Source organism: Hyalella azteca, unplaced genomic scaffold, assembly GCF_000764305.2.
Source record: "Hyalella azteca isolate HAZT.00-mixed unplaced genomic scaffold, Hazt_2.0.2 contig8450, whole genome shotgun sequence".
NCBI lineage: Eukaryota > Metazoa > Arthropoda > Malacostraca > Amphipoda > Hyalellidae > Hyalella > Hyalella azteca.
Genome location: NW_025938542.1, coordinates 35462 through 60604, shown reverse-complemented (window position 1 = coordinate 60604; position 25143 = coordinate 35462). Strand labels below are relative to the sequence as shown.

The window sequence follows — 25143 nt, the reverse complement described above, 5'->3', positions numbered from 1 at the left end:
TTTCCTTGCGGATTGATCATTGCCGTTCTCGTTGAAGGTTCTTGTTATCTTGATTTGTTAAAATAAAATATTAAATAAATTTGATTGTGTAATTATTTACAGCTATTTTGTGCTAGCACCTCAGCCGGACAACCAATTTGTGATGTGTATGTGAAGGAGGGAACCTATGATATGAAAGTGAAGGCAGTAAGTCTGTTTGCAAACCAAACAAGTCGAGCAAATCACTAAAATATCAAAGTTCTTGCAAACGTGACGAGAGCATTTTACTCCACGACAGGGGATCTCCTTCATCCAGTACATAGATAAGACTCGCTCGTTTAGGCTGCATGAAAATAAATTAACCTGGACAAAGGATAAAGTATGTAAAAGTGACACAATATAATATATAAATCCTGAAGATTTTCAATTGATCCGGTCAAAGGATAAAATATGTAAAAGTAACACATACGTATACTATGGTCTAAATAGAACAATAACACTATTTTCCATCGCCTAGTATAATTGAAAGGCAGATCGTGTTAGCTAAAACGAAAACGTACTGAAATCCTTCGCCGGCTTCTACACAAAAGGAATCCTTTATGACAAGCCCAGTGATAAAGAAGGAGCAACAAAAAATAGATGCAAATCCATTTCATACAACTTTTCCAACGTGGTCACCTGCGAAGATAAAACTCTATATATAACTAAGCCATTTCCAGGACTGCACATTCTGACCAGTCAATGTGCGACGGGGCCTCTGCAGCATCATATGGCGTGCAGGTCACGTTTGGTTTACAGCATGCACAATATTAAAGATGGACACCAACCCACAACTACAGGGCTCCTCTGTTACATAAATAATGAAATTATGATAAATATTCCATCAAACTCTATAATTATACCTATCTGTGCCACACTAATACGAAAGATTGCAATGTTAATGAACCTTGATAATTGCTTCTGACATTCCCATCAAGTTCTTCCCTTCTTCTCCGCTCCATTTTACTCGGCAAAAAAAGCTGCTCGCCGTAGTTTTTAGCGCATTTTCTCATTTATGAAAAAATGCACTATTGTGCTCGCCATGTCCGTCTGTCCGTCCGTCTGTTCGTCCGTGACTTCATGTTTTCGTCAACGAGAAAATGCGCTCTCTGTCACTCACTGCAGTGAGTACTGAGTTATATACTTTTTACATTCTTATTATTCCTTGTACTTAGCCTTTCATTGGTTGAAAGCTGCCAGCGAATGACGAGTAAAAATAAAGTTATAACCAACATATCAGTATTCTTATTTACCTAAAATAGTTAGGAATCTGGAACTTTGATATCAAAACTAGCCAATCAACTAATTCTGAATGATGATAATACTTCCTCTAACGCATTAAACGCAAAACGCTAGATAGCTAACAACTCTATATTTTGGACAAAATATATTCCTCATGCTTGGAATGTATACACAAGTTTGCCTGACGGCATAAAAACTTCCAAGTCCGCGGACAACAGAGGCCAAAGAGGCCCACTATTCAATTGTTACGAGTAAATTCGAAGGTTTCGGGACAAGAACCCAATTGTCCTTTTTAGTGCACTTTCTCATTTATGGAAAAAATGTACTATTGTGCTCGCCATGTCCGTCCGTCTGTCCGTCCGTGACTTCACGTTTTCGTCGACGAGAAAATGCGCTCTCTGTCACTCACTGCATTGAGTACTGAGTTATATTTTTTGTAAAATACGATGAGGAAGAACCACGTTTTGGTCGGCCAACACAATGAAGAAAAACTAAATCGTTGAATTTGTTCAGAAAATGACCATCTGGCAACCCTGGTATACACTGTGAAGCCAAAAGATACAAAAACTGGGACCAATTTTTATTAAGGCCCGTTTACACTACGGGACTGATTCGGAAGGATCGAGACTGGACTGAGACCAATAAGCCACATGGCTGAGCCTGAAAACTGGCGTGTGCGTTCAGACTACGCGCATGTGCTGGGATCAAGACTCACGACTATCGCTGCTACCACTCTGCCGCGCGGCGCGCGCGACATTTCAGTTACTCGTTGGCCTTCGAAGATGGATCGTGCTGCCGCTCTTGCTTTACTCGCTGTTCACACTGTGCGCAGTCGAAGGCGCAGGAGGAAACGAAGAAACATTTGGTGCAAACCATGGCTGTTAAATAGGTCTTCACGAGGAAGTTACGGGCAACTGTTTCAAGAATTATCATCGAGTGAGAGTGATTTCTTCAGTTACTTACGAATGCCTACGAATACTTTCTATTACATCCTTGACAAAGTAACACCATTGATTTCTCGCGAAGATACTCACCTTCGTAGGAGTATTTCTGCTGGTGCAAGACTTGAAGCTACTTTAATTTATTTAGCTACAGGTGCTTCATATACCCGACTCCAGTTCCATACGAGAATTTCTAAAGCATCACTTTGCCTTATAATCCCAGATACCTGCAGGGCAATTTACAGCGTGCTGAAGGAAGAGTACATGAAGGTGAGTAACAAATTGAATAGCTATATGTATTTACATCTGATTACTTCCTATAGGGCTCCACTCATCGCACGAGATAGGGGAAATAATACATTAACGAGTATAAGGTTTGTATTGTTATTTATGACAACAATTCCTTATGAAATTCCTTTATATATACGTATATCACTACACGTATACTTTATATATACGTATATCACTACACGTATACTTTATATATACGTATATCACTACACAAACAAAAAGTGCAATCTCGATTGCTTCCAAGAACAAATACAAATAATTCCTTTCTTGAACATACGTCAATGACCTTGCTATTGCATTGTTATGCCACTGCGACTCGCTTAAAACAACAAAGTTAGTTATATTTGAAGGGGCTCAAATGAACTTTTGCTACCTATATCAATCATTTACTACGTAAATAAGTATAAACCGACTAGTAAATTACTTGATATCATAATTTTGTTTTGCTCTTTGATTATGTTCAATCAAGATCGGTAAGTCTTGTAAGAGGTTTGAGCATATTTAAGGAACCATAGAAAATTGCATCTCTAATCAGTTTTTTTGCTATTATGGATTGCTCTCTATTAAGTTTTGCTACATCTTTGCCAATTGCTCTGCCCCAAGTCATCTCCCCAAGTTCATCTTCCTTGAGTGATGTTGCAACCATTTGCAGTATTTCGGCTTCAGAATCTTCCGCACGCTTTCTTTTTTGAGCTTTATTTAAAGGAGGCCTTCTGCTGAACTCAACAGACTTCGGTTCATTTGGCTGAGACGTGGATGAGTCACTTGTTGGTGTAGGACTTCTCATCACTCGTTGGGGTTGTACTGCTGGCCTTATTATAGAATGTTCTGCTCTTCCTGATGAATCGAACTGCTCTGTTGGGTCAGAATTGTCTCCCTTGTAAGGACATTCGACATGTTCCAGGCCTGGCAACTGCACTTGCTGAAATGTTGAGTCATCACTTGGAACTTCAAATGTATCAGAGAACATCAGCGAAGTTTCGTTCTCATTTGAAATACTAGGAGTGCTGGCCTGAAACAAAATAAGAAAGTAATCGATTAAATACTAATATTTTATCCAGTGAGATAACACAGCGATACTGAGACCAGTAACTTGGACGAATTTCGAGAGTGTCTCGAAAGCTAAGCAGCTACCTCAGTCCGAATTGATAGAAATATTTCAACATATTTATAGACAGGATGTACTCATTCATTTACAGTGTTGCAAAAGTTTTGGCATTTATTAATTTTTTATACATTTGTATTAGGGTGTATTGTTAGTGTATATTGTAAGAAAAAAGTTAAGATGGGTCTCCACGTTAAATAATTAACAAAATGGATAAATAAATGAGTAAACCCTTTTATATACATATATGTTCAGAAATAAACATTAAACATGAATACCAAAATAAAAATTGGCAGGGTTTATATATAAGTATGTATAGGTCTAATAATGTGTATTCAAGTTCAATTATTTAATCTTCTTTTCTACCTACAGACTCCTCGCACGCCAGCAGAATGGTCTGCAATTGGGGTTGACTTCGAAAAAAAATGGAATTTCACCAACTGCGTCGGAGCCATCGACGGGAAACACGTCCAGATAAAGCCACCCCCGAACAGCGGAAGTTACTATTTTAATTATAAACAAACGCACAGCATCGTGCTATTGGGCGTGGCAGATGCCAACTATGAACTCATATATGCAGATGTTGGAACCAATGGCAGGGTGTCCGACGGAGGCGTGTGGTCTGGGTGCTCGTTGAGCAGAAATCTGGTTAATGGCTCAATTAAATTACCAACAAATAAAGTACTTCCGAAGAGCGCTACGATCGCACCATACGTCTTCGTCGCAGACGACGCTTTCCCGCTGAAGCCCTACCTCCTCAAGCCATACCCATTCAGGAATCAAAACGAGGAACAAAGAATATTTTCGTACCGTCTGTCTCGAGCAAGGCGAATAGTTGAAAATGCATTTGGAATTATGTCCAATAAATTCCGTGTGTTGCAGACATCAATTGCCTTGACCCCTGACAAAGCAGAGCACGTAGTTCTAGCAACAATTGTGCTACACAACCTGCTCAGACGTGAGTATTCAAATGAACACACTCCGCAAGGCAGCATTGACGTCGAAGATATCGACAGAGGCGAGATCGTGCATGGGTCTTGGCGGCAAGACGCGGCGCAGTTGCTGGAGCTTGAACGACGACGGGATGGTCGAGTTTCGGAAGAAGCTAGAGAAGTTCGCGAAGCTTTCTGCAAGTACTTCAATAACGAAGGACAAGTACCCTGGCAGCGCCAAATGGCAGGACTCAGGCCTGAATAACCCATATCTTAAATGTATGCCTCTACTCAGTTGATAGAATTTCAAATATAAAATTCAAAAGTTTTCGGCTATCTATGTACCTAATAGCAGTTATGAAACGCAAGAATAGCTCCAAACTTCTCATTAACATAGTTTATCTGTTTAATAACATGCATTCACCATGGGGTCAAAAAGGAATATTATCTTATTATATTTTTAGTGTATCGAGAAAAATTAAATTCAATAACTACGTCATAATGTGGATATCTGGTTATGGGTCTATAGATTTAGTTAGGTATCATAGCGTGTTTCACAAATGCTGCTACTCTGAGTTTAATCAATTTATTTGAATTGAGCTGCGAGTTAAAATAACAGCTTACTCCTAGTTCATAATAAATATACAAAAATCACTTACCGAGATTTCCATTTCATCCAGTGATGAAACTGATGGTCGTTTCTCATCTCCGTCGGTGAGAAATGAAAGAATATTGAAACACCACAACCGCGGTGTAAATGAATCCTCGGCACCTGTTCCAGATTTCAGGGTATCTTTCTTTCTTTTCATCTCTGATCTAAATTGATTTCGCAAAGTGTGAATTTTTTTACGAATTTTTTCGATGTTCATAGATGCATCTGATTTCTTCATTTGTTCACTTATTTTTTCTAATGCTTGATGTCTTGAGATCCTGTCTTTGTAAACCGAACTTTTAACTTTCCATAGGCAAGGTGCCTGTCTATATAACTCAATAAGCCTCTCAGTAACATCTCTGTTCCAGTCTCCGTCATGCGACATTGCAAAGCAAAGTAAATAAACAGTAATTGTGTGTAAATAGGGTAGGAGCGACAGTTACGCACAACCTACTCAGACGGCAGTCAAAGCGACACTCCCGAGATGAGCATCGAGCAGCTCAATGAGCGGCTCAAAAGAATGAACACTGCTTCATTCGCCGATGAGCCCGTGTCGATGGTCCGGACAGCCTCAGTCTGGGCTGAAAAAGCCAGTTTTTCAGTCGTCAGTCGCGCAGAGTCTCGTAGTGTGAACGGGCCTTTAAGTATGAACGCGTTCAAGAACAGACTAGATAAGGCTAGGGGAAAATATATATTCAGATTTGGAATGCTTTGCACCCTAGCGAACCCGGTGGGAGTCTAGTAGCTATTTCAGACTATCGTCAGTCATGAAAAGATCCGGTCAAATGACACGATTTTAGATCTTCTGTGAACAAGTCACGAAAAGTTCAAGAATCGGCGATAGGCCACATCAGGCCTACTCTTTATAGCGCCGACATCGTTATGTTATGTTGTGTTATGTCATCCGTCACTTTCTTGTTACTACGGTTATATTAACGCACGCTCAATTCATCCATCCCATCCGAAGTAAAGAAAGATTTTAAAACACAAAACCGCATAATTTTCTCATAAAAAGTTTCGTTTATAACAACTTAACTATATGATCGTTATTAATTCCATTAAGAAAAACTTCAAGGCTGCTGGATCGAGGCTTCTGGCGGTGTAAAGGTGATCAGCTCGCACTTACGCACCAATTAAAGAACGTCGCACCTATACTAGTTTTATTCATATCCTTATAGATTTGTTAACAACACATTTTCTAAACATTGTTGTTAGAGTGTAAAGTAATAATTTGTCAATGAAAATTTTATTGAAAAATTGAAAAGGATTCAGCGGACAATAAATACAAAGCATGTAAGCGGCTTAAACTTGATGAGCTGCTAAAACTTGATGGATTGTTCATAATTAAAACGCTGGTAAGTCATAACTTGGTCTAATTAAATTAAGTGGAAAAACTGTGTGATTTCATATTATGATTGAGGGAACTATAGTTTAAGCTCCTTAACAATCTCAAGAATTTGCTCATAAATTGATGCACCACTCATCAAATGGAACATATTTTTATTTTCAGCACATCAATCGCTACTTCCGATTCATGAAAAATTGTCAAAAGATTCATAATTGGGGAATAATATTAATTGTCAACACAATCACCTTGTGCTAACAATATTTTTAACGCAACAGTGTATCCACTACTCCTTACAAGGAATATAATGAAACTCGTATGGGCTGACGCCATGAGCTGATTCAATCACCAAAATCACCGAAAATCACCACAAGTGTCTACCACGGTACACGAATAAACTACCAAGCTATGGCAACCGAAATGCCACTTTGGAGGTATTCCATTTATTTTGTTGTGTTCACAACATAAAAAAAGTAAATTGGCATTCGAACGCCAACATGCAGGAGCCATTTTCATGGTTTGCTCATGATCCATTTTTCCACGGTTTCATATGTGGTTGCGTTAGCCGTTTACTTTCTATTTATAAATCTCAGCTTTATTAGTTGTCAAATTTGCATACTTAGGACGCCGAGCTGTGTTTGCGTTCACATGATAAAATTCGGGGCAATGAATACAGTAGACTTAACTTGAACATTTTAATGCACTGAGTTACAGGTGGATCTGAAATTCTATTTCCGAACTTACCAGATATACGAGTATATCGACATCGACACATTTCATGAACGATATAAATATTCCAGAATTATGATCAGTCATTGTATGATTTAAAAATAAAACATTCGAAGAGTTGCACCTTAAAATAATTTAACTCTTTGATTTAATTCCGCAACTGACTCTGAAAATTCAGGTCGAACTCCGCGAGTTGATTGAGTGGTCAGCCAGTCAGGTACAGCAAGATTCGAGAAGGACCTGTCGAGGGGATTGAGACCTGCAGCTAGCTGTTAAAATTCAGTAATCTTTAGAATCTGTCAGAGTCACAAATGCTAATATTTTATCATTTAATTGGAGATTCATAAACCTATAAATTACATGTCAGCTTTAATTTAGCCACCAGCTAGTGCGATTATGGGTATCACTCATCCGTAAAAACGGTATAATACTGGTGGAAAATTGAACTGTTGAATTATATTTATACTTAAAAATTAAGATGATAGGATGTTGCTAAAGAGCCATTTTCGTGCTCTTTATGGATCATACTCTACAAACAGAATGCTATCTAACCTTATAGAAATTAATATCATCAGTTGCCAAACTTTTGTATTGGTTGCATTTATTAACCCACCGTCGACTGTGCGACTGTGCCTTTTTTAGGCTACAATATCATTTATCCTTGACATCTTGTTGATGTTAGCTTTTTCTTTGCAGGTTCTTTCTTTTGGAGGACCTCAGGAAACAATTGCATTAGAATTAAAAAAATTATTGCTTATTCTATATTTTTCTTAATAACTAAATCACAAAATTCCGAAGAATGCCATTTCTATTGCAGATATTCTAACAGAAAATTAGCTCAGAACGTGTTCGAAAACTCAGAAACTCGTTAGTAAAAAATGCGATTAGCTCTCATGTTGAAAGACTTGAACAAATGAACTAAAATTGCGGTTGTAAATTATTCCTAAAAAGTTAAATTACCCCAAATTTTTCATCGCGTCAATTACATTACAATTTGGCAACTGTTTTAACATTTCATTTTCAATGGTGGCTTTGCGTATAGACTCGAGCCACATGTTTATCAACATCATACAACTGCAAAATATTTCAAACTTCCCTTTGCATTATTTAGTACAGAAAATTTGCAAAATAAAAACGACGATCTGGGAGTGATTCATTCGAAAGGAATTTTGCAGAACATAATTGAATGAACTTGAATTTGATGTATTCTGTCATGAGTTCACATTGGTGATGTAGGCGTGAGTGGTGTTCATCTACGGCCTAATTTCTTAGCTGAGCCCCTTCAACTGATATTTCCTTCCAAACCGCCCTTTGCGTTATTTCATTGCTAAAATAACCTGATCCAGAAGTCTCATTTTTAATGATTTCGGTTGAGATTTTGTCTCCGTGTTCCATCGTTTCATCTTCACTGTCACCGGACAATTCTTCGGGTGACGAACGCTCGTCGCTTATTTCCTTGCCATTGTTGAGCTTCCTTCTAAAGGCATTCACGATCTGAAATGTCCAAAGGATGTGCAAGATTAACAAAATTGAGGTGCTACCTTGTGTCAAAAACTTAGCCGGCCAACTCTTTCCAGATGTCTCTGTGAACGATGGAACTAATATCATTACAGGAAAAGCAACGAGTCTGGTAGCAATCCAAATTAGCGCAAACACATACCCTAAAATATCAGCGTTCCTGCCTACGTAACGAAGCATTTTACCAACGGATAGAGGAATATCTGCCACCTCGTGCAAGAACACGGCTAAAGCCTGCTGCTTTAGATTGTTCATAGTTAAATTGAGGCATGCCAACGACAAAGCTATGATGTGATGAGACAACATGATGTAAAAGTCGTGACGAAGGTCCAACGTGAACAGGACGTAAGACTGTGTAATATAAAAGCCGGTGTCGATGACACAGTACCACCAAATGACAGGTTGTGTTTGCTCAAACGGAAAGTTGGTAAGGGCTTTAGACGGCTCCCATACGAACTCCTGAGGTAACATTATGAAAAGCCCAGCGATGAAAAAGCAGCTGTAAAATGTAGCTTGCCAACCCATGTCACAGAACTTCTCCAGCGTTGTCATTTGCCCAGATAAAGCTTTCTGACGAAGCCATCTTTCGACTGCTCGCTCCGACCAGTTGATGCGCGACGCGGCCGCTGTCAGCATTTGGCGCGGCGGTCGCGCTCGGTTTACAGCATACAAATCTACAAGAGTTTTGTTGGGCGGTGGGGCAGCGTACGGCCGAGACCTGACGCTAGCTCTCAGGCCCAGGGGCTTCAGAATTAATGGGATGAGGATGTTATCTCTGAAAATATATAGAACTACGCCGAAAAAGATCGACCATTGCCAGTAGACACCAAATTCTGGATAACTTTCTCCGACGGTCTCCCGAAGTTCATTCCATGTAACATTGTTAGGAAGGAAAAACCACTCGCCAAAAGTTTTGTTCCTCATGTTAAGTTATTGATATATACTGTATGACAATTTATCAATGTCTGTAAAGAAAGAGAATAATATTTAATGGGACAAAAGTTAATAGTATTTGTGATTAAAAACCAAATTTTCCTTCAAAATTCACATTTTACCGTCCTCAAGCTTTAAGAGTATGAAATTTTTCTAATATTATTTTAAAAATATTTTATTCAACAGATTGGAACGAAATATTTTCTTGTTGATGGGTAGCGACCATGTAAAGAAGTGAACTGAAACCTTTCACCATTGCAAAATAGCAAAATTTTACTTATCAATTTAGTTTACTCGAGCTGAAAGTGTTGAGCCCAGCAGCTGACGACACACCAGAGACCCCAACATTTTGCGAACGCCAAATTATATGGTTAATGTTGCTCGTGGCCCACAATTTTTTTTCGTTGATCCTTCCACTGTCACTTCGATAAATTAATGCTATTCTACATACCAGTTCTTTTCAGCGCATTTTATCTTTTATGGAAAAAATGCTATATTGTGCTTGTCATGTCCGTCTGTCCGTGACTTCATTTTTTCGTCGACGAGAAAATGCGCTCTTTGTCACTCACTGCAGTGAGTACTGAGTTAAGGGGACCGCCTTAGCTAAAATTTGAAAATTTTGAGTTTTTCTGTTTCTTATCTCATCTTAAAGGTTGTTTTCTTGCGCATCGAACGGTATTTTTTTTTTTACATTTTACGTATGTATGTGAAGTTTCATGACAATCGGATAATAACTGTAGAAGTTTTCGTATGCTAGGGCGGTCCCCTTAAATTATTTGTTTTCACCCTTCGCTTGCATTTTACTAGTTATTGTATAACACTTCCGATTGATTCTCTCCCAGGATATCGGTTTTGTCTAGCTACTACTTTTTTCCAATGCTTTTACAACTTTCAGCTTTAATCGTACACGATACTAAACAGAGGGAGAGGGAGTAGAGTCTGGTGTCTCTGTAAAGGCGGTAATGCCAACCTTCACAGAGGATGTGCAGAGTTGTCAAATGTTTGAGTTTCCATACGTACGGATATTGGCCCGTATGCTAAAAAAGGCACTAGCACTATGAAGTAGCACTACGCACTACAAGCCGTAGTGCGACATGGAACACTANTTTCCCGGAATTTTCTCGTCTCGTTTCGTCTGTCCCGGTTCATTTCGAGAAAATTATTTCGAGACGCAGGAGTCTACTACAAGCCGTAGTGCGACATGGAACACTAAGGTTGGCATGCTAAACAGGGCACTAGCACTATGAAGTAGCACTACGCACTACAAGCCGTAGTGCGACATGGAACACTACGGTTGGCATGCTAAATAGGGCACTAGCACTATGAAGTAGCACTACGCACTACAAGCCGTAGTGCGGCATGGAACACTACGGTTGGTATGCTAAATAAGGCCAAAAGCATAACGCGCGCTACAAAAATCTGAAGTGTCCTACACACCGCACTTCAAGACGACACTAAGGTATATTTCACCTTGTTTACTTCGTCAGCTATGGATCTGTTTGGCTTACAGCAAAGGCATCATCGCGTAATAACCTCAGGAACTACATACCATGAATATAAAAAAGTGTACCGCTTCAGTGAACAACATGTTATTCTTATGGCTAACATTTTCCTTGGCGAAACAGATGAACAGCATGGGCATTCTTTGACAAGAAAGGAAAAACTGGAGTGTTTCCTCAGGTATGTTGGAGATCCTGGTTACCAGATTAATGTAGGTGAAAAAATATCCGTCAATCAGTCCACTCACTATAAGTAGGGTCATCCTCGAGGTAGCTGAGAAAATAGCTTCTTAATGCAAGGATTATATACATTTTCCCACAACTGCAGAATGATTACAAGAAGCCCAACTAAACTGGGAATGCGATTCACTCACCCGTATGCCATCGGTGTGATCGACGGAACATTGATCCCCATACAGAAACCTGAAGCGCGATATCATCCAGACGAATATATCTGTCGAGAAGGATTTCCTTCAATCAATGCTCTTGTGACATGCGACGTGAATGAAAAATTCACAACGGTTGACATCCAATGGCCAGGATGTATTCACGACGCACGAGTTTTTCGCAATTCTGTTGTAAAAACTATTTTGGAACAAGAAAATGGAGATGAGTCGCCACTCCTACAATGCGATTCAGGGTATGGAATTGCTACGTACCGGATACATACGTACATACCTGATACATACGTACGTACATACCTGATAAATACGTACCTAACGTACTTACAACGTTATGTTCAAACGGGAACGTGTAATCATTGAGAGGGTTATTGGGCAATGGAAGAGACGGTTCTCTATCTTAGCGCATCCAATTCGTCTTGCATTAGAGCGCACGCCGACTGTTGCATTGGCAACAGCCATCCTTCACCATCCATCCATCCATCCATCCTTCATCCAGTACCATTACCACCACAATTAGACATTTTACATCAATCTTCTGCAAAAGAATGAGAATTACTTAGGATAATTAATTATTTGAACACTTAACTGCCATTCTTCAATAGACTCATAGCGTAGTGCGGCACTATAAAGTACTCTAACAGCGAAGTAGCACTTCAATGTCTTTCTGCATACGAATCAGTAGTGCGACACTAAACATTGTAGAGCTACTTCAAAGGGCTTAGTGTCTATGACGTATTTAGCATACCAACAAGGCACTTCGTCATGCATAGTGCTACTTCGTAGTGCTAGTGCCCTATAGCATACGGGCCATTGTGGTTTCTATTCGTATGGATGTGATGTTTTTCAATAGAACTGTTAGGAATAGTAACATATAATTTTTAAAATTATTTTCTATTCCTGATAGTGTCATTCACGAACATTGAGCTACCAATAAATGCTAAGTTTTGTAGATTGCTTGAATTTTGTTTTTCTGACGCCGCATGTTGAGATTTAAGCGTTGTGCCGAATCATTATCTGACTTATTTTAATCAAAGCCATGTTAAATCGTCAACGAAAATTTCAATTTAAATAAGAAACCATAGTAAATTACAAACATGGGGGAAGGAACAATTGGTACAATCTACGTTAAATACAAAAATATGAACACGACTTGATTTGATGGAACTCATTTTTTCCTTCAATTTGCTGCTACATTACTTAGAGCCTCAAGGATCATTTATTATAGAGCCTCGATCTATACGTAACTGATGCACTAATGGTTGATGGCGTTGGTTACTGTTAGAATGTTAACGCAATTTTTGCACTAAATGCTGCTACATTTTGTAAACATTCAGCCACGAAGAAACTCCCTATTAATTTAGTGATCGTATCCACAATACAATGAGAGGCTTCACTGGTGGTCCAGACGACCCAACAGAGTGAGAGTAGACGGTTGACTGCTGGCAGCCGATGCCCTGTACAGCAAGCCTCGCATATTACGCAGCAGCACTAACACATCTTGAATGTTAATACAACTTTGTGCATTTATTAAGATCATTTACGATCATTCCTAAAAATTTCAGCCTAAAAATTCATATAAACGATCGTGGCTTCTAGTTCGTTCAGATAACTTCCTAAATAATTATGGTAGGAGGCTTAAATTGCTTTTTAAGTTAAATTGAAACTTCATTTTAAAAATTGTTCTCCTCAGTTACTCCTAAATATTAATAAATAACAAAAAGTATCCACGAAATAACTTTTCAACCAAATTAGTTTATGCAAACTTCAGCCTATGTTTGCGGTTCGCAGTGCCATTAAATTTGTTGGCAAACATTTATGTTATTTTTAAATATTTTTTCTTGTTCCATGTATTTTGTTGTATCAGGCTTTAAAGACTCGAAATAAAAGATTTTCGAGTTAATTGCACTACCGATAAAATTTTGGCGAAAAAATTATAGCTTTAAGGAAATTTTTTCTGTTTGAATAAAGAATTCTGAATTATAGTTTATCGCAATTGTTGAGACATTTCTCAAGCCGGCTTCATCAAGATGGAAGCTAAAAAGTCCTCGCGCTGCTAAAAACAGAGCCACAGCTCCTGGCCCATGCTATTCAATATTTTTTGTGCATGTTCTCTTCAGTCTTAACTCCACCTCCTTCTATAAATCCTGCATACCGGGTATACTTAAAATTGTTTTTAAGTATACACGTGCATCCCGTGTGCTTCAATTTCAAGGAACGGGTTGCCTGCATGTATATTAAGGGGAGCGTCCTATGGAAATTTTATTTCGGTTATTTAAGGACGGATCACTTTGAAACTTGGTACACCTGTGTAAAACCGAAAAATAGGCAAGTTTTGTTCGTGTCAATTTTTCGAAAAAAAAAATGAAATAAACGTGAAATTCTTAGAAAATGGCCAAAAAAGGGTACAGTAGAAATCTATCATTTCCTAGGATTTTCAAGCTACAACATCGAGAAGCATATCATTCAATGCGTAAAGACCATGTCTATCAATTGGTCTTAGCTTTTTAAGAAATTCGCATTTTTGTAAATGTGGGGTGCATATTTCGTAAACTTTCGAAAACTTCTCGATTTTCACCCCAGCCCCCCCTTTTTTCAAAATAGAACCCAAACTATAAAGAAATTACAAAAAAGATACGACCAATCTCTAGATCCTTCTTTTTTCAAATCGAACGGTATATCTCTCATCGCTGTAGTTTGAAAACTCAATGGGAGGAGATAGGTTTGCAGTGAGAGAAGTCGTTGCAGTATGCAACTGTTCAGGAGAGCGCGACAAAGCCCCGAGCGCCCGCGTTGCGCTTCATTTAGGCATTTATGGTAGCAAGGATACCAGGTAAGGCGTTACTTGAGCTCGAATTCACTCACAGATGCAGAGAACGACTGCCTGAGTCTTATGTGCCTGGCCGCTAATTTCTCCCGCAAGGAAATTTTAAAGATCTCCACGACCCCTAACCCTTTCGCGATCTGTCGTGAACGCATAAATCAACGTACAGAGATGTTATGAAATCGTTTGATAGGTCAGAATGTCAGCTTTAAGATGAGCACAAAAACAAGAAAAGCCGAAATTGTCGATTTTTCGACAAGAAATTGTCGATTTTCCAACAACTATCTACACTGTGTTACGCCGCCTAATTAAAATGCGATATAATGCTTCAAGTCATTAGCCTTATTGTTGTTTATGTTTCTGCCTGGGCGCTCCAAAAAATTGATAGGCTGAATAAAGGCAGGGCTTGACCTCACAATCTTTTTATTCATTAGCTTTATTCTGATTACCCTTAAATCTGTATGCGTGTCGACTTCGAACTTGAAGTTTACCTTTGAATATCCAAAAATTAATCCACATTTTTGTGAACATAAATGTATAGTTTGGGCCCTTTTTTAAGGTGATTCATAAGGTGAGCTTTCAATACGAAATTGACTATTTGTGAACATTGTATGTGTGCGACTTATTAAGGAGATATCTGCTTGAACGTAATTTCATTTGATTGTTGACAGATTATTCGCTCTTTTCTTATAGTATAACTCGGCCTGAACCCAACCCTGGGTCGTGTGATCTGTGTAGGAGGTACTTGTTCACAGCGGCACTTCTGCGGAGCAACTGTCGTCAACTATCGATTCAAATATGAAAAAATTTCTCATAAATTTATAACCACATTGAATTATTTTAATCTTTCTCTTTATAGATATGTCAGAATTTCCTGAAAAAGGCTTGCCTTCCTGGGTATTTAAAATTATCTAAACAATTATATCCTCAGCGATTAGCAATAACTAGTAATAAAATTATAATTTTCTGGTGTAATTAATAAATTCTAAACCAAGAGCAAAACCGTTTCATATGAATTCATTAATATTTTTAGCACTATTCACAGCCACTTAGAAGAGAATCAATAATCATGTGGTGAATAATTATTCATTAACGGCAATATCGGACCAACACCCCCCCCCCCTCCTTCTTAGTTTTGCTTGGATTTTGATTTTCAATTTCAGTTTTCAACAGCGAAAAGTTTCAGATTAAGGTTTCTTCAACGTATAATTAAGCAACTGTTCGGGGCTATATTATGGGTGGTTTTGACCGTAGACTTTGATGAATATTTTCTGTTTGGACATGGATTGAAGTTATTTAAGCTAGCACTATAGTAAGTCGCGCTTTAGTTCATTATTGATCGAATTTCGAGGTTAATAAACGCATTACAGAGGTCATTCTAGCCAAAAAAAAAGATGATTGAAGACAAGACATAACAGAATAACAATGAGGATAAAAACTTTAAATAATTTGATTTAAAAAAACATATCTTGTAAGACGAGAGCGACCTCAATAACTTGTCGTGCTGAAGGCTCGCTTCCTTGTTTTCGTACGTAACTACGTTTTACAACCATATTGATAAATATATACGGTTGTAATATATGTGATCATGTTACACAAAAAAAACAAAGGTTTAGTTGTCAATAATTTTCAGTAGTTCCAAATTTTCGGGTCATTGCTTCATTAATTAACTAGGAATTTAAAAGCAACTTACGATTTAAGCAAACAAGTGATTTTAATATTCATTAATTAAAATTAATGTTTGTGCTATGCCATATTTTGGGCGACGCCTGAGGTAGTTTTAACGTGAACATTTGATCTGAAACTAAATTGCTGCTTCACTTCACTCCTTTTTCAAGAATTTTCGCCAGCTCGTTCTGTTGAGGTAGACTGGTAGAGGAATGTCGGACGTCAAAATGAGATGGCCGAACAAAACAACAACAATATAATTTGACTAAACGAGCATATTGTATCGTATATTCTATTATCATATTATATCATAATCTCAGATAATATCTTGAAAAAGAGGAGGGCCGCTGAAATGCTTTTCATTAACTAACAATTTAAATATTCAGCTCAAATTGATTGAGAAGACAATTATTCGAGCTTTGAAGTAAAATGTACCAATAAAAATTATTTATAGTGCGCAAAACTGATAATAGTTAACGGAAAGGAACGCCTGATTGTTAACGCGAGGCGATGGGCCCGTTTGACTTCTTATATTATGTATTAAATTGCGTACCTGCTTTGTGTGCTCTAATTTGTATCATTGGGTAACATGAATTGCAGCAGCATCATTTGCTGGTATTTTTTAGCGACTGAAATAAACGATTTATCCGGGGAGAAATCGTTCGTTGGTCACGACTTCATATTTGTTTTTATGGTCAATACTCATCACGACGAATTTAGACTCATCTGATATTCGTGTTATCCCGATAGTTTATACTGATGAATATTGTTATAGGCTGTCACTTAATTATAATCTTCCATCCGATTTCTAATGACAAATTGCTCAGTGCCTTATTTTGGGTAAGCACGAAATAAGGGAAGATGAGCACGAACATTTAATAATTCCCACACACTAGCTATCTCGGATTTGATCATGGTTATGTATACATTTTTTTCATTTTATGGAAGAGAAGGGGAAGTGATGTGGCATACGAAGCGAGTTGAATTTATTCCTGCCAATAGAAATCAAAGCTTCCAGTTTTTCCCATTTCCTAGCTTGAGCCAACGTCATGCATAATCATTGTCGTTCAACCCTGAGCCAACAGGAACCCTAAATCCTACCTACCAGCAGTTGTAACTCAGTGGACCCTATACTGCCTGAACAACACTGCCGTTATTTTTTACAGTCCAGTAAATTTGAAGCAACAACTTGAGGAGCAGATTGCAAGATTTTAATTACGATTAATAAAATTTAAATCTTTGATGCTTAACTTCAAATGATTATATCCTTGCAGATTGATCATGGCCATTCGCGTTGCAGTTTCTTGTTAACTTGATTAGTTTAAAATAAAATATTAAAGAAATTTGATTGTGTAATTCTTTAACAGACGCTATTTTGTGCTAGAACCTCAGCCGGCCAATCAAATTCTGATGTGTATATGAAGGAGGTAACTAATGATATGCAATTGAAGGCAATAATTATGTTTGCAAAGCAAACAAGTCGAGCAAATCACTAAAATACTATCAAAGTTCTTGCAAATATGGCGAGAGCATTTTACTTCACGACAGTGGGATCTCCTTCATCCAGTACTCTCTCGTTTAGGTTGTACGAAAATAAATTGTTCCGGGCAAAAGATAAAGCATGTAAAAGTGACGCAATATAATATATAAATTCTGAAGATTTTCAATTGATCCGGGCAAAAGATAAAGTATGTAAAAGTGACACAATATTATATATAAATCCCGAAGATTTTCTAAATTGAACAAAAATAATAGTTTCCATCACCTAGTATAATTGAACAGCAGATTGTGTTAACTAAAATGAAAATATGTCGAAATCCTTCACCGGCTCCTGCACAAAAGGATTGCCTTATGACAAACCCAGTGATAAAGAAGGAGCCACAAAATATCGATGCAAACTCAACTCACACAACTTCTCCAACGCGGTCATCTGTTGAGATTTATCTCTATATATAACTAAGCCATTTCCAGGACTGCACATTCAGCCAGTCAATGTGCGACGTGGCCTCTGCAGCATCATATGGCGTGCAGGTCACGTTTGGTTTACAGCATGCACAATTAAAGATGGACACCAACCCACAACTACAGGGCTCTTCTTTTACATAAATAATGAAATTACGATAAACATTCCATCAAATTCTTTAATTGTACTAAACTGTGCCTGACTTATACGAAGGATTGCAATGTAAATGAACGTTGATAATTTCTTCGGACATTGTAATGAAGTTCTTCTCCGTTCCATTTTACTCGGCAAAAAACGTTGCTCGCCAAAGGTTTTTTTTTTGCATTCTTATTATTATTAGTACGTAGTCCATCATCAGATGAAAGCTGCCCGCGCATGACAAGTACGAAATATATTTATCCAATATATTATTCTTATTTATCAGGAACTGGTACATCAAAACTGGTCAAACAAATAATTCTGAATAATGATAATACTTCCTCTCACGAATTGAATGCAGAACGCTGGATACTTAACAACTGCATTTTGGAGACAAAATATATTCCTCATGCCTCATTTATATATAAATATATAAAATAAATTCCTCATTTCGATCGGTACATCCACAATTCCTCACAAGGGATAGGCACCCTTATAACTCGTATGGGCTGACACACTGAACACAAGTTTACCTGATGGCCTAAAAACTGCCAAGTCCGCGGACAACAAAGGCCAAAAGAGGCCCACTATTCAATTTTTACGAGCAAATTCGAAGGTTTCGGTGCAAAAACTCAATTTTCCTATATATGGAAAAAAATACGATGAGGAATTAAGTTCCACGCTTTGGTCGACCATCGCAATTGAAAAAACAAAATCGTCGAATTTGGTCAGAAAACGACTATCTGGCAACCCTCGTACACACTGCGAAGACAAAAGATGCAAAGACTGCGACCAATTTTTATTTTACAGGTAAAAGTATAATTTTTTCAATGTTTAAGTATAATGAATTACTTTCAATTTATTGGAAAATTTTCCTTGTGGTCGAAGCTCTGTTTACGGGAGCTCAAAAACAGGTTCTGATGTGCAGCAGAGGGCAAAGTAAGGGGAAAAACTAAAATATTTGTCCTCCAAGTGTTTTATATGCTTTCTATTAGTTTTTTATTTTTATCTGCTGCTTTGAATGTTTATCTGTTACTCCCATCTGTTGTATCGGTACCATCGCTTGGCTGCGATAGGAAGAAGCCTTAATTCAAACACCATTCATTTCTTGCCATCTATAACCACCCAAGAATGTTATAGCCGATATAATATTGATACAGTTCAATAATAGAATTTTACCAAGTAATAATTCTATGTGAAATTTAGGGCATGATCATTATAATTTTTTTAATCCCTCAAAGTTTTCGAGTTACTCAACTTCAGCCATTTCTCTCATCCATAACTTTCTTGTTACTACGGTTACTTTAACGCACATTCCATTCACTCATCCCATCCTGAGTTAAGAAATATTATAAAACACACCACATATTTTTCTCCTTAAAAGTTTCGCTAATAACAAATTATTTATATGATCGTTATTAATTCATTATTAAAAACTTAATGAATTAACTCAATTTAACTTTAATTAACTTAACTTAATGATCACCTTTCATACCATTGCTGTATGATAACCAAGTAACAAGCGAGGATCGAGGCTCGCACCAACGTACCAGAGAACGTCGCACCTATTCGAGTTTTATTCATATCCTTATAGATATGTTAACAACACATTTTCTAAACGTTCTTATGAAATTGTAAAATAATAATTTGTTAATAAAAAAATGTGTTCATAATGCGTCTACAAAATTGAAAAGGATTCATAGGACAATAAATGCAAGAAATTTAAGCTGCTTAACCTTGATGAGCTGGTAAAACTTGATGGATTGGTTTAGAATTAAAACGCTGAAGTCATCGCTTGCAGTAAAAATTAAGTGAGAAACTAAATGATTTCATATTACGATGGCAGGGACAATAGTTTCAAGCTCCCTAACAATCTCAGGAATTTGCTCATAATTCGATGCACCACTCATTTAATGGAAAATATTTTTATTTTCAGCACATCAATCACTACTGCCAATTCATGAAAAAAATTGTCAAAAGATTCATAATTGGGAAATAATTGTCAACACAATCACCTTGTGCTAACAACATTTTAACGCAAATCTGCCCCTCGTTGCAAAGCATTTCGTTGTATCCACTATTATTTACAAGGAATATGCAGTAACTCGTATGGGCTGACACCACGAGCTGATTCAACGATTCAACACATGGTATATTCCCTCTTCTTACTGCATTGGTTATAACTTGATTCAAGGGCTCGTTGTCACTGCCATTTTTAATAATTTAGAAAACACTTATAAATATGAATGGCTTATATTGTCCATATAGTGGCGCACGTTCTTACCCACAGAGCGAGCAGAGAGCGGTGACAAACCGTGTAAGGATTGCCCACGCAAAGCCAAGAAGTGCAGTATAATTGTTGTAATAAGGTCTTATTTACTTCTCTAAGTGAAATAAGAACATTTCGAAGAGGAAGCAGAAGATATCATCAATATAAACACATTAATACGTAGCTTATCCCATGAATCCACCTGATTTACGAAGATCGCCAAAAGTGTCTACCACGGTACATGAATAAACTACCTTGTAGGTTAGTGTAACTACGCCCCTACATATCCATAGCCTATAATGAACATGATGCGCCGCCCTGAGAGTGAAAGTGAGAACAACGGAAGACACGCGCCTTGTGCTGTTCAGGTCAAACCTTATGCAACAGCGCGGCCGAGTCTTGGGAAGTTATATTGTCATTTCGTGTGAATGAGAATTACTTCTATTAGATAATTGTGTTCGTCTTTTCTTTCTAGTTCCAAGCAATATTTCCTACCAACCAAATTATCTTGCTTATAAAGTAAAAAAACTGCGCTGCAACTTCTTCACGCGCCAACATTTCTTCTCGCTTCGAATCACCGACATGTGGAACAGCCTCCCCGATGACATCGTTGGCGCTCCAAGTATGAACGCGTTCAAGAACTGACTAGAAAAAGCTATGGAAAAATATATGTTTAGAATTAAAATGCCTACAACCATATCGAACCCGGTTTAAGTCTAGTAGCTATTCCAAACTATCGTTAGTCACGAAAAGATTTATAAATGTTAGCTTTATTCTAGTAAATTTGCATACTTTTATGAGAAGCCACGCTGCGCTCGCGTCACTTGACCAAATTCTGGGTAATGAATGCAGTAGTCTGAACTTGTATATTTTAATTCGCTGAGTTACAGGTAGATCTGAAATTCTTTTTCCGAAGTTACCAGATATACGAGTATATTGTCATCGACACATTTTATGAACGATATAGGTATTCTAGAATTATTTTCAATCAATGTATAAAGTAAATATAAAACATTCGAAGAGTTTAAGCTTAAAATAATTTAACTTAGGCAGAAACACTTAATCTTAAACGTCAACGCTAATATTATATCATTATATAGGAGATTCAAAAACCTTTATATTGCGTGTCGGCATTAATTACACTGTTAGAAAAATTACCGTTAACGGTAATACCGGCGTTTCAGTGGCTGGTCGGCACGTGAAAAGAAACACCTTTTCACCGTTTTTATTCCAATTTAACACCAGAAATCCGTAAAACATCTGATAAAAACGGTAAAACAGTTTATTTTTACGGGGCGACCGGCCACTAGGATTCCGGGGGGACCGTTTTTTCTAACAGTGTACTATGACTCTCAGGCACATGTGTCGCCCATTTAACCGCCACTGCGCCTAGGTTATACCACTCATCCGCAAAAAGAGTATGATACTGGTGGAGAATTGAATTGTTGAATTAGATTCATACCTAAAAATTGCTTAAATATTAGGATGTTACTAAAATGCCACTGTTCGGGCTTTTTACAACAGTCTCTAGCTTTACTTTCACTTCTTGTTTGTTTATCTGTCTGCTATAAATCATATAATCAATATTTAACACACTTCTGTCTAATCGATCTAAAATTTTGCACACTTGCGTAAAGTCGGAGACAATGCATGAATCAATTGACAGAATATATAATGTTAAAAATTAAAAGTTTTTAATATAAAAAAGTTTAAAAAGTAATTTTGTCTTTTACACATCTTTTAATTGATATTCAACACACTTCCACCTGTCCAATCGATCTGAAATTTTGCACACTTGGGCAAAGCCGGAGACAAGGCATGAATCAATGGACACAATTAATAATTTTGAAAATTTATTTCATATATTATTATTAAAAAAAGTTTAGAAATTATTTTTTAATATATAGAAATGAAATTAGAAACTCAATTTGGATGTGTAACATCGGAGACACTGTATTCTTTAGAAGTGTTGTATTTAAAATGTAATTTTTAAAAACATATTCATGGATCATATTCTTCGAACAGAATGCATTGCAACCTTATGGAAATTACTATTATCAGTGGGCAAACTTTAATTGGTTGCATTTATTACGCGACTGTGCATTTTATATACTACAATTTCATTTATCTTTGAATGATGACATCTTGTTGATATTAGCTCTTTCTTTGCCGGTTCTTTCTTTAGGAAGACCTCAGGAAACGATTGCATTGGAATTAAAAAATTATTCCTTATTCTATGTTTTTATTATTAACTAAATCACAAAATTACGAAGAATGCCAATGAAGTACTCATTTATATTGCAGATATTCTAACAGAAAATTGGCTCAGAACTTGTTGCCCTGAAAACTTGTTAGTAAAACAATGCGGTTAATTGTCATGTTGAAAATCTTGAACACATGAACTAAAATTACGGTTATAAATTATTCCTAAAAAGTTAAATTACCCCGAATTTTTTATAGTGTCAATTACATTACAATTTTAAAACTGTTTTAACATTTCATTTTCAATTGAAGCATTGTGTATAGACTTTAGTCACATTAATCAATTTATCAACGTCATATACAACTGCAAAACGTTTCAAACTTCTCCTATCATTATTTAGTACAGAAAATTTGCATAACAAAAACGACGATCTATGAGTGATTCGTTGAATTAGAATTTCGCAGAAAAATTAAATTCACTTGAATTTAATGCATTCTGTCATGAGTTCACGTTTGTGGTGTAGGCGAGAGTAGAGTTCATCTACGACCTAATTTCTTAGCCGAGCTTTATCAACTGATATATCCTTCCAAACCGTCCTTTGCGTTATTCCATTGCTGAAATAACCTGACCCAGAAGTTCCATTTTTTATTATTCCGTTTGAAATTTTGCCTCCGTGATTCATCTTTTCATTTTCACTGTCACCGGACAATTCTTCGGGTGACGAACGCCCGTCGCTTAAATCCATGTTATTGTTGAGCTTCCTGCTATAGGCATTCACGATCTCAAATGTCCAAAGGATGTGCAAGATTAACAAAATTGAGGTGCTACCTTGTGTCAAAAACTTAGCCGGCCAACTCTTTCCAGATGTCTCTGTGAACGATGGAACTAATATCATTAGAGGAAAAGCAACGAGTCTGGTAGCAATCCAAATTAGCGCAAACACATACCCTAAAATATCAGCGTTCCTGCCTACGTAACGAAGCATTTTACCAACGGATAGAGGAATATCTGCCACCTCGTGCAAGAACACGGCTAAGGCTTGCTGCTTTAGATTGTTCATAGTTAAATTGAGGCATGCCAATGACAAAGTTATGATGTGATGAGACAACATGATGTAAAAGTCATGACGACGGTCTAAAGTAAACAGGACGTAAGACTGCGTAATATAAAAGCCGGTGTCGATAACACAGTACCACCAAATGACAGCTTGCGTTTGCTCAAACGGAAAGTTGGTTAGGGCTTTGGACGGCTCCCATACGAACTCCTGTGGTAACATTATGAAAAGCCCAGCGATGAAAAAGCAGCCATAAAATGTAGCTTGCCAACCCATGTCACAGAACTTCTCCAGCGTTGTCATTTGCCCAGATAAAGCTTTCTGCCGAAGCCATCTTTCGACTGCTCGCTCCGACCAGTTGATGCGCGACGCGGCCGCTGTCAGCAGTTGGCGCGGCGGTCGCGCTCGGTTTACAGCATACAAATCTTCAAGAGTTTTGTTGGGCGGTGGGGCAGGATAAGGCCGAGACCTGACGCCAGCCCTCAGGCCCAAGGGCTTCAGAATGAAAGGGATGAGGATATAATCTCTGAAAATGTACAGAACTGCGCCGAAAAAGATCGACCATTGCCAGTAGACACCAAATTCTGGATAACTTTCTCCGACGGTCTCCCGAAGTTCATTCCATGTAATATTGTTCGGTAGGAAAAACCACTCGCCAAAAGTTTGGTTTCTCATGTTAAGTTATTTACTGTATGACAATTTATCAATGTCTGTAATTGAGGAGTGAAATATTAAATGGGACAAAAATTGGATTTATTTATTATTTACCACTCAAATTTAATTTTAAAACTCATATTTTACCGTTCTAAAGATTTCAGAGTATAAAATTTTTACTTTTACCTATCATTATTTCTAAAATATTTGATTCAACAGATTGGAACGAAAACAACTTTCTTCGATTATTGGTTAGTGACTATGTACAAAAGTGAACTGTAACCTTTCACCATTCAAAAATGGTAAAATCTATCATACTGTATGATCAATTTAGTCTCCTAAAGCTAAAAAAGTTGATCTCTAGATGATGACCCCAACATTTTTTGACAGCCAAACACCGTGGCTAATGCTGCTCTAGGCTCACAAAAAATGTTGATGTGTTTTTTCGTTAATCCTTGCACAGTCACTTTAGTAAATTAAAGCTCTTTTATATACCAGTTCTTTTTACAACACTTCTCTTTAACTTCACTTCGTGTTTGTTTGTCTGCAACAAATTTTATAATCGATATTCAACTAACTCCTACCAGTGCAATCGATCTGAAATTTTGCACACTTGCGTAAAGTCGGAGACAATGCATGAAACAATTGACGGAATAAATAATACAAAAACATTAAGAAAACAAATTTTCTATAGATGAAAAAAATTCAAAATAATTTTTTTATTTAAAAATGAACAAAGAAATTCATTGTATATTAATAACATC

General features: G+C 37.3%; 3 protein-coding genes across 3 annotated transcripts; 1 reads left to right on the top strand and 2 right to left on the bottom strand.

Annotated features, from left to right (window-relative positions):
* Positions 1 to 2043: 2043 nt before the first annotated feature.
* On the top strand, positions 2044 to 4868 carry LOC108680699 (putative nuclease HARBI1). The gene is made up of 2 exons (XM_018169586.2): positions 2044 to 2471; positions 3970 to 4868. Exons 1-2 carry the CDS (start codon positions 2226 to 2228, stop codon positions 4792 to 4794), a joined length of 1071 nt encoding a protein of 356 aa, XP_018025075.1. The 5' UTR covers positions 2044 to 2225; the 3' UTR covers positions 4795 to 4868.
* On the bottom strand, positions 2654 to 5648 carry LOC108680700. Its single transcript, XM_018169587.1, has 2 exons — positions 5189 to 5648; positions 2654 to 3504 (listed from the first exon to the last, which is right to left on the bottom strand). The coding sequence occupies exons 1-2, from the start codon at positions 5564 to 5566 to the stop codon at positions 2953 to 2955; spliced, it is 930 nt and encodes a 309-aa protein (XP_018025076.1). The 5' UTR covers positions 5567 to 5648; the 3' UTR covers positions 2654 to 2952.
* A 16772-nt stretch (positions 5649 to 22420) lies between these two features.
* LOC108680697 (ceramide synthase 5-like) lies at positions 22421 to 24919 on the bottom strand. Its single transcript, XM_018169584.2, has one exon. The coding sequence runs from the start codon at positions 24398 to 24400 to the stop codon at positions 23219 to 23221; it is 1182 nt and encodes a 393-aa protein (XP_018025073.1). The 5' UTR covers positions 24401 to 24919; the 3' UTR covers positions 22421 to 23218.
* Positions 24920 to 25143: the final 224 nt, after the last annotated feature.